This window comes from Anneissia japonica, unplaced genomic scaffold (assembly GCF_011630105.1).
Source record: "Anneissia japonica isolate Jap-2015-1 unplaced genomic scaffold, ASM1163010v1 scaffold218054_len391659_cov197, whole genome shotgun sequence".
Classification (NCBI taxonomy): Eukaryota; Metazoa; Echinodermata; class Crinoidea; order Comatulida; family Comatulidae; genus Anneissia; species Anneissia japonica.
Window position 1 is genome coordinate 30,298 of NW_022743009.1, and position 11,121 is coordinate 41,418.

General features: G+C 34.0%; 1 protein-coding gene across 1 annotated transcript in view; it reads right to left on the bottom strand.

The window, feature by feature from the left end:
- LOC117119325 (transmembrane 9 superfamily member 1-like) overlaps positions 1–11,121 on the bottom strand; it is a 45,658-nt gene that overhangs the window by 9,272 nt on the left and 25,265 nt on the right. The window contains exons 10-11 of the mRNA XM_033264109.1: positions 6,211–6,303; positions 5,979–6,089 (exon numbers count right to left, since the gene is read on the bottom strand). Of these exons, the coding sequence (XP_033120000.1) occupies positions 5,979–6,089; positions 6,211–6,303 (204 nt within the window). The remainder of the gene's footprint in view (positions 1–5,978; positions 6,090–6,210; positions 6,304–11,121) is intronic.

An 11,121-nucleotide genomic window follows, 5' to 3' on the forward strand; every position in this document is an offset into this window, starting at 1 on the left:
CAATATGGATATTTCCCATTAGTTGGTAATTAACTATTGCAATCTTTTTATAAAACATATCAATTTCTTGTTAGGAATGTTAGGCCTATAGTGCCAGTTGTGCACAGGCCACACATGTCAACTATCAATTTAAAAAACCTTGGTCAAGCTAGCTGGCAGGCTGTAGTAGCTGAACTAGGCCCAGCCCAACCTAAGGTAGGTAGCATAAAAATATGAAAAACCCCGCCAAAATCTGGAGTTCTAGCTTTAATATAGGCTAAAAGAAAATAATGGTATGTTTCTGCATCATGTTAAAAAATGACTGGAAATCTTAAATTGTGAAATAAAAGGATGCGAAATATCTAAAATCGATAAAATATAGGGCTGCAAAAAAAGGGCTGTACAGTATTTTAATTTATTTCTTTTTTATAACAACTAATGCTTTCATCATAATGAAATAGTTATATTCTATACCAAGGTGCAGAATCCTACTTCCACAACTGGGGTAGATCATGGTAGAAATAAACCTATTTTAAGTAGATGGTGTTCAGAGTCATTTCCTCATAGATGCTGCTTGTGATACCTCATAATTGTTTCTATCTGATAGACTGGCACTATTGTAACACAGAATGTCCATTTTTAGGCCTATATATTACAATACATCTAAGATATTCCTCAAGTTTTAAGCTTAAGTATTCACAGATATACAGCATAGATTTGATTACTTATATTGCCTTCTTACACAACTGTTTTAAAATGTCTACATTTCACAAGAAATACAAGCTTTCCACCAGTTTAAGATTATAATTTCTTTTTTGGTGGATAAACTGAAACTGTACGTTAGACCTTTTGTGGTACACATGTTTAAATTATGTCAAAAGTCAATAATTGTGTATTTTGCAATTTACAGTTGACAATGATCTATGCCCAAAATCAATGACACTGTATTTCGCAAATTGCTGTTAAAAGGATCTTTCATACAGATGCCTCTACTCAGAACTACACTATTTGAAAATTCTGAATAATATTTTTTCCACACAAGAAATAAACACGGAAAAATTGTTTATGTTTGAGTTTGCGATAGTTTTAATCTATTGGTGAAGAAATATATTAGGTGCTGGAAATATTAGCCTAGCAACACTACTAGGCTAGGCCCAGCCTTACCTCGATTTAGGTTCTGTTATCAGACATAAAAACGGTCGACATGATATTTTCCGCTGCTTGTGAAATATAATATTTTATTACTACAATTAAACAAACAGTGTGTGAGTTATAAAAACTAATCTCATTAGAGAGGGCTCATTTTATCGCTCAAGATCGTATGGAGGATGTAAACAGTTCAGTAAATCAGATTAATTAATACTTTTATTTACTTAATTGTTGATGAATTAATATATTTTACCATGAGAGTTCATGGCATTGACTGGCAAGATAAAAAAGAAAAGAATGCTGCAGCGAAATCAGGATGCTCGACTGTTTAAAGTATACACAAAGTATGCCAGCCGTTGTTGAGAAAATAGAAATCACCTATGAGAAATAGTCTATATTTCTCATATTTTTTTCTCCTTTAGCGTAAAAAATAAAATGCATGTCAATACCTGTAAATGACCTGGTTTATAATAATTACAGTATTATGCATATGCATTTTTTCCGAACAATTTTTTTTTTAGTGAAATTTTGTCAGGAATGGTGCTTTAAGATTAAATTTATTGTGTTCAGTACTAAAAGTAATACAATAATACTATGGACTATTACTACAATATTACTATATTACTATATTACAATATTAATATTTTTTTTTAATTTTTTTAATTTTTTTATTTTTTTTAAATTTGTAGTTAAGTTTTTGCTCTCTTTGTTATTTTCTGCTTTTTAAATGTTTTTGTAGATAAGAACTGAACCACTTTGGAAATCAGTACTATGTATTGAAAGTGTATATTCAGTATAAAGAAAGAATAAATAAAATATTATTAGTACAATATTACTATGGATTATAACTACAATATTACTATATTACAATATTATTACTACAATATTACTATATTACAATATTATTACTATAATATTACTATGGATTACTACATGCAGATGTGTTAAGCTTAGCAGCATATTGCTTCCACATAAAATATTTTTATGATCCTAAAATGTACTGTAAAATCAATTTTTTTAGGTAGGAAACAATGTTGAACAAATGTGGGTTACCACACAAAACATAATAAATATCTGTAACCAAAAGTTCAATGTCATAAAAGATTGAGCCTTTGTATAGTGGAACAAAAAGCTAACAAAAGTTATGAATTAGAATTTGGCTTACTGCCATCATAGAGGTATAATAATTTACTTCATGCCTCCAGGCTGCCATCTAGTTGGATATTAACTAAACTAGCCCCTAAGCATTAAAATAGTAATAGAAATGAAATTCAAAATTACATAGGCATACTGATTGCATTAAATCTTCTGCCTTTGTAAACTTTTAGAAATATTTATACTGCAGTTGGAGATCTACTTTTCAACTCATTGCCCCGTAGAATATTTTCTGAATAAGGAGTTTCGGAGTAATTGTTCAAAGTCAACATGGATTCATGGCAATGAACTATTGTTATTCAGTTGTCCAGTGCCATCCACAACTAAAACTTCAAAAGGCCTCCTAGAATTGAGCGGGGAAAAGGCTTTCAACCTATTTCCCATGGCATACTGAACCTGGATTTGGATAAACTTACTCCAACAAAACAGGTTCTTGCTGTATGTTGTTGTAAACGCTGAGCTACTTCATATTCCGACAATATCAAATATTTTATTTGATAAATCAATCCTGACGTCATCACTGCAACTTCCAATGTAATTTGCCTATTACCCACAATCCAATAATTTTTCAATTAGTGGATGCTTGACTTGATGTTTTTTAGGTTCGTGTGCAAAAAAAATTCCTCATTTTTTCGTCACTGCGAAGATATCGCACACCGCGATGAAAATTAAATTGTAATTGAAAATTACCAAGAAAATTACTTTCGTAAAACAAGGTTAATTAGAACCCGAAGAAAGAATACTTCAAATTCAATATTAAGTATGAACAATAAAGGAATTTCTTGAATCAAAAGACCCACATAAACTAAACAAACTGAACGTTTAATAGGAATATTCTAGACCTATTTTAAAAGACTCAAGGAATGAAATTAGGTGCAAGCTTACGGCCAGGTAGGCCGCCGAGGCCTCCTCCCTACAGTAGGTCGTACAGTAGCCTAGCCTTGTTATGAATCATTGCACGATTTTACCTGTCTGCACCGACCAAAAAGTGACTACTGTATTCTCTTAAATGCTTTAAGAAATGTTTATTTCTTTGACGAATGTCTACCAAAATAGCATTTACAAACAAGTTCCTCTAACACAATAAAATAGTTTTAATATTCATCATATTCGTACTGTGTAACGTTGTTGGCTTTGTGATTGAGTTAACATGCGTTACAGAAGTGCAAATCAGCATACGCACAGCTAAATGTAAATACGCACACAGTACTGTATACTGATCATATCACTATAGCAACCGATGACTGCTACAATAGTTGGTTATCGAAACTAACGTTAAAAGACGGCGATTGACTTACAAAGCAGAGCATGCATCGTACACTAGCAGAAAATTATTATACTTAGGTTAGATTTAATGTATTAAAAAATTTCCTTCGGGCCTTGCAGGCAATCATGAAATTTTTCAAGCATTAAATCTAACCTTCGTATAATAATTTTCCTATAGTAGTCAAAGTATAGTATGTCAAAGGTCATATCCCGTAAAATATCAAATTTTAGACTTTTTTACCCCAAAATGGTATTTTGAAGATAGTACGTTAATAAAAGATTCAATCTGAATATATTTGGTATCATACGACAGCTATGAAAATGATGTGTATGATAACACATTATGTTAATGTTGTAACCCAAAAATTACTGGAAAACATATATTTTATGACTTTTTTTTTGGCTAAATTAAATAATACATTATTTATGAAAAATACAAAGCTAACTCACGACGACGTTTCTATGATTTTACAAACAGTGGCTGGATTGACAGACTATGGGTTGGCTTTGGTCTTGGACCTTGTCATTTAAGGTGCACAATCGCGCTCGCGCACCATCGAGCAACTAAACTGCAATCGAGGGGTGCAAAAAATAGCTCGCCCTCGAAATGCCGACGCAATTTTTGCTGACCACGGCAATTATTTACCAACGTAAAAGATGCTAGGCCTAGGTCTTTATACCGATATTGTGGGTCATTATACTTTTTTATGTACAATGTACGAATTTCTACAAACCGAACAAACAGTTAATAAACAAAAATTTCTGGACGAAATAACGCAATAATCACATTGCTGTCTAGGAATTAACAACTAATGATGTAGGCCTAGCACAACACCCTGTGAATGAACCGTTCGTACTGCTTTCTCAGTCCCAATAGCGTACTGCTGCCTGAGATCATCCATGGATTTAAAATGACACACCAATAAATGATAAAGTTACAAGGTTAGATCAAGTGAAAATTACAACTTCCATTGTTTAATAAAGTGCATTATCGCTCCTTAAAAATTGATTAAAACAACCTGAAGACAGAACTCAAAGCAAGTTTCTACGATGGCTGACATTTTTAATAGTAGACGTTTATTCGGATTTGGATGTCGTTTGATTCATCAGTTGAAATTACAAATGCATATAGCTTCACTTTTTCTTCAAACAAGACACTTTTGAGAAACATGTTGCTAATTTAATTACAGAGGAAATTTGTAGAGAATAAAATTTTAATTTGTTAGATTTATTTAGATTTAATTTATAAATATAGGCGAAATACACTGAGTTCGTTCTATCGCAGCAAGCTGTCACGCAATGAAACTTTGGGCAATCTGACGTCGTCACAGCCAAGCATATGTTTGCACATGACCCCACGAAAAACATTAACCAATTAGCTGGCAGAGTTTAGTAGGTGTGACCTGATGTCTGATGTTTACAACAACCAACTGACCAGCAAGTGGCATCGTGACTACGAAGAATGTGTTGGGTTTAGGGGAAAAATATCAGACCGAAAATGCACGTAAAAACAATATAAAAAGCATTTGTTTTATTGGTAAATAAATTTGCTGTACAGTACAACAAAACAGGTACTGTACACTGTTTGTATGGTAACTATTTTTTCGTAGGCTAGGCCTAGCCATACCGAACCCACGGGACACTTGCTAGCTAGGCCTATGCCTACTTCACCAGCTAGCCTACAACGTAAACAAGCTTGTTCGGAAAGGGTTCAATAGATATGTTACACTAACTAAACTTTCCGGAAATCCAAACATCGTAACCGGTCCAGAGGTGGGGGAGGGGGGTTGGTATTGGGAGAGTGCACTTTTACGTTCATCTGCAGTATTTCTTTAATCTCCCCACCACCCACGCCATCCCGCAAAATTTGTTGTGTTTTATTGCTCGCCTGTCACAACGACCACACAGACAGGGTCTGTGTGGTCGTTGCGCACAGAATGGGCTATAGGTCTCTCTTGTGTTTCTTATGCGGGGATGGTAGGCCATGGATCATGGGTAGAAAAATATCTGCCAAAATTAACCATACAGTGGTTTAAGTGTCCGGGCCAAGGACTATCTCTGGGAAGTCTACCTACGCCCAGACAAAATCCGTCTGTACTGTGTAGGCCCAATGCGATAGCTAACTTAGATAGGACAGTACCACAGCGGTTGAGCCTACACTAAGGATCGTATTCATAATGTATTGAATGATTGACAGCGATGAGTAGGCTAAAGATATATTTGTCATTTTGACAGTTTTACAGTCGTGATTTCAGCAAGTAAAACAAAACAAATTTCCATCACAACCTATAAACTAGATAGTAGTAAGTAGTACACACACTAGCCTAGGATGATTCCAGTACTTTTCCTTGGGCTAGCAAACAATTTTATTAGGCCTTAATTATGAAGGTACAGATAAGTACATACTAAAATGTAAAAGTAATACTTACTGAGTATCCACATGATAATGAGTAGCAAAATAGTGGTGAATGGAAGGGCTTGGGTTGAGTCCCAGTGCCAAGCAACAGAATTCACAATACTCCATACAAAAAAGAAAGGTACTGAAAAAAATAGGATAGAATAAATTTGGGTTTATACGAGAGGAACTACGGACATTAGAGAAATATATTTGTATTATCATACTCCAATAATAATAATAACTCAAAATATTAAATAAATTACCTGAGAATAAGGATGATGTAAGAATTATATTCCACACCCAACTTTCACCTCCTAGACGTTTATACATGTTGCTACTGACATACCCTGATATGCCTGTCAAATTAAGAACATAAACAGAATATCACAGTTGCAAATAAAGAGTATGGAATATAAATAATGAATAAATAGTATTCTCTATTAGGCTGGCTTTTTAATTTCAGGAAGTATTGCTTGAATAATCAGATGAGCCGGTCATAAAGCAGGGTCAATTTTCTTTCATAGCTTACATTGGGAATGATTACTTTAAACGCCCTAAGCTGAATCGGTTCAAGTTGGTTAGATTGACAGTTAGTAAAGCCAAGTACCCCAAACTAGGGCAGCATATTCAAGAACAGGTCTGTATTAGGGCATTTTGGTTAAGGCCAGCCAGACAACATTTTAAGAAAGTAAAGTCTGAAATTAGAAAACAATGTACTGTACGTTGCTAAAATTGGAAGCGTGTAAACCTATTACAAACTAATGTATATTATTATTAAAAATTGTACATAGTTTTCTATTTTTTCCAATTTCAAAAATTACAGTTAGTCAATTGAGTTTTATAAAGCCATTATTAAACAATAATTATATAGCCTATAGACACGGATAGGTCTATCTCATTTGTAAGTAGTGATACCACGAGATTACAAACTACAATGTTAAGTTGATGCAATCTCACCATGATGTCATGATAATGATAAATTAAGTAAATGAAATTTATTGTGAAATAAAAATGCTAATTAAGGTTCTGTGTGCTTCCTATCTCCCTAGTCCTTTTTGATCGTAAATAAGACAGTAGTATTTCCACTCACTATAGTGTAGTTGCAATACTACTCGCACAAAAGTGAAATTCAAAAAGAAGAGAAAAGGGAAAAAAAACCTTGATTTTAAAAGTACTGCACTGAACATGCAATGAGACTAAATTAGAGTAACTGTTTTAAATTTATCTTATTTGTTTTTCATGATTTGAATATGTCACAATCTTGTTTTATCAAACAAAAATATGTGCAATAACGTTACAACAGTTCTTAATTATTATTTTTAATTCTGATCACTGTTCTTTGAGAATTGATTTTCCTTCTACAAACAACCAGACTTATGCTAGTTCAATCACCAGTTCTAGAACTTTATACAATTTTAAATGCCTTAATATTAATGATTTTAATTCAACTCTTTTTTTCTATTCCTTGGAATATACTTAATTTTGCTTGTGATGTTAATGAAGCTGGTTTATACTTTAATTGAGGGTGCTATTAAAGACCTTGTTCCAGTTAGTCAGCCTAAACGTAAACTGTCACCATGGTGTTATCATGAAAGCCAAAGAAAGTTATTGCTGATTAAAAAAGAAAAGGGAACAGGCTTGATATTGAAAACTTTTAGAATGGCTAAAACTAATTTTAAGAAAATTTGTAGATTGGCATACCAAAACTATGTGAATTCTTTGTCATGTGGTATGAGTAAAAATCCAAGCACTTTTGGATTTGGGTCAACTCCTCCTGTTAATATTAATTTTGACAACGATAGTGCTAATACACCATTTGCTAAAGCTAATTTGTTCAATAATTATTTTTATTCTCTTTTTCGATGTTACGTATGTATTAGGTCAAAGGTCACCACAAATTTAACCCAACCTTAATTTTACGAATCCCAATTTATGTACGCCCTCCGGTCCCGTACCGTACATAAAATCGAGGTTCTAATGTAATAATTTAAAAGAATAGAAACAATCATATATACATTTATATGGGCCTTTATGAGTATATAAATAATAAGTCATAGGTGTTGAAGTGACTATGATCCCACGCCTATTTACATATGCCTACTTTGTATTTTAATTGCTCCAGGCTTGTAATTTGAGACCTATGAATAGAATGGAATGTATATAGACAAAGCAAAAATCCACTCTGTGTATTCTTTGATTTTAAGAGTTGTTTGTGCATCATAAGCATTCTTGAACAAAACATGCTGGCCTCTGCACTTTCAAACCTAACTGAGATAATGTAGAGGGGGTGTAAGACTAACAAGCCAATTGTTAACAAGTATCTGGCTATTTTCTGAGTGTTCACTGAATCTGGTGGCATTGAGTATTGACATGGGGAGAGGGAGACTGATAAGGAATAAAGGATTAAGTGGCCGCATTGACATGATGCGATGTCTAACCACTTGCATCACCAACGGCGGATTCGGGAGTAGGTTCGAGGGCATGTTGCTTTGTTGAAAACTTTCTTTGGAAAACACATTTTTATAGGCTGAAAGTGCCATTTTCAGGAATCTGGAGGGTCTATTTATAAAATTTGTTCACCCCAGCAACAACCATGGTGGGGCCGAGATAAATGTGGGCCCTTTTTGAGGGTACACCCCTCATTGGGAATTTCTGGCCCTGGCATCTTTACTTAGTACAGATTTTTGCTCTAAAAATTTCAAGTGGTAGGATAGTGGAACCTGTGGTGCAAGTTTTTTTATTTTTTATCTCTCACCCTTTCCCTTGCTACTGCATTCCCTAATCATTTCCTAAGGCCTATCATAGTCCATACAGCCCCAGTTGCCATGCAGTTATGGATCCTAAGGTCTAAGTTTGTCGTAGCCTTTGGATTGGATTGGATTGGATTTATTCGGTGTAAATACCAAGGATATTATTAATTCTTAAATATTCAATTTTAAGTGATGAAATAAATTTAGATTTTTTGGTGAGTAATTTTCATTCTGTAAAGATTTAGCCCAGAATTTCTCCAATTGGTAGGTCCTCCCCTGCAAGAAGCCCTAGGCACACAAGTAGGAAATTCCTTTTCTTCCCAATCTGTTTTAGGTTTGCTATTTAGGGCCTTTAGGTGGTTGATTAACTGAAACTATAATCAGCACATGCAAAAATACAAATAGCGAAGTATGTCGAAAAACAAGATTAAATTTTTTGTTTGTGAATGACATATAATTAAGTATAGGATAGTAGAAGGCTTAAAAAGGATTAACATCGTGTGAGTCCCACCTCTGATTTAGCTAAGTTTACCAAAAGCATATTACTACTAATAAGCATATTATCAACTGGTAGCGCCAATGGAGAATGGAGCATCCCCTCCCATCGAGGAGCTCAACACACTTTGTCGGTGAGAAAAGTAGTAGAAGTCATGATGCGATCATGTTTGTGTTTGAGCGAACGGCAGGCCTACAATATGATTAATTTGATTGTTTTTATATAATAAACATTTTAAATATGATAATAATACTGTACAATGAAGAAAATAATAGATTTTGATAAGCATTACGATATACACAGCCCACATGGCTTCAATTGGGCGACGTTTTAGGCCTAGCTAGGCGAGAAAGCCATGCACACATTGTACGTATGCCTAAAAAATAATTATTGTACGAAAAAATCTGTTTACCAACAACCAATTTCCTTGGTTTGACAACGTACGTTAAATTTAGTTTCTGTTTCAAAGTTTTTACTTTCTAAGCAGTTTTTGAAGCAAAGAAATCTAGACCTAGGTCGGCAAAAAGTTGCCGTCCTTTGGCAATCCTGGCTCAACAATGTGGTCAGCGATTGCCGATGTGAAATTCATGGGCTGAATTCGGAATAGGGAGACCCGGTTTTCTGAGAGTATTTTATAAAAGGAAGAACAGGAATGTTTTTGGGAATTTTGAAAAAATTTTAGTGTGTTTTCTGGGCATTCGGAAATTCCACTATATTCTAAAAAATGATTTTAGTTAGCCACTTGAATCTGGAAATATGTCAAACAAAGGCATTTTATTGTTCCAAATACTCATGAATTTACCATTTCCCCAATCTTGTTCGGAGGTCAAAATAATGTAATGCTTGGTAACTTTGGAAAGCTTATAATATAAGCTTTAATTCTGATTGGTCAGTCATTTCATCAACACATGTTTCAGCCAATTACAAAGGGGTTTTCTTCTGTATACAAATCCAAACCTCCTTGACAACAATCGCGAAACTGACCTGCTGATTGGCTTATTTCAATCAGCTAAACATTTTTGGGGAATGGTTTTTTCGATCGAAGCGTGGGCATGGTAGCTGTGCATGTCATACTGTATGTTTTTACTAGCATCTACCCGTGAAATTGGTCACCCTTGATTGTCGACAGCAAAAATGCATTTTATTGATAATTTAACGCGATGCTCCTCACGTTGCATCGTATGACTTCCGATTTGTGGAAGGAAATGTGCCTTCCAAATTGGCATGGCTAATATGACACTTTATACATCATTTAGTTACATTAAACTTTCCACAGATACGAGATACAGTATGTACATTAGGCCAAGTAAAAAAAAATAATTGGTTAGCATCCTTTTGGTATCAAATTTCATGGTAGGGAGGGAGGTTTTTTTTTTTTTTTTTCCTCGTAGTACATGAAAAACCAGCGTTGGAAGGAAAATTAGCAAAACAAAGAAGAGGAAAACAACAGACGCCAAAATTGGATACAAGAAATCATGTAATTCATCTATATCAAGCATATAAGATTTGCCTATATGAATAACAGTCACATTGAAATCACTATATATGAAGTTTTAAAACATGCAACATTGTATATGTTTACAGAACTGATGATATCGATAACAGGTTTACAAAGCATTCCATCCTAAGTGGCGAGTGTAATTGCGGTTAGATGTGAAATTAAAAATAAAAATAACAACAGCAAAACAAGAAGATTGAAGTTTGTCATAGTCGTATAATAATTCATTGTCCATTCGTAAACAGAAACGTAATTTTTGAACTGGCATTTTGTACAATTGATTACTATTTGTGATTATTTATGTGATTGAGTATGTACATATAGTGATAATATTCAATAGTGAATACTGTTAATGAGTTTGACTAGTATCATGTGCTATGTTTATGCTGATAAACACTTTGACATCTAGTTGGACCAGCTGTTTGGAAAC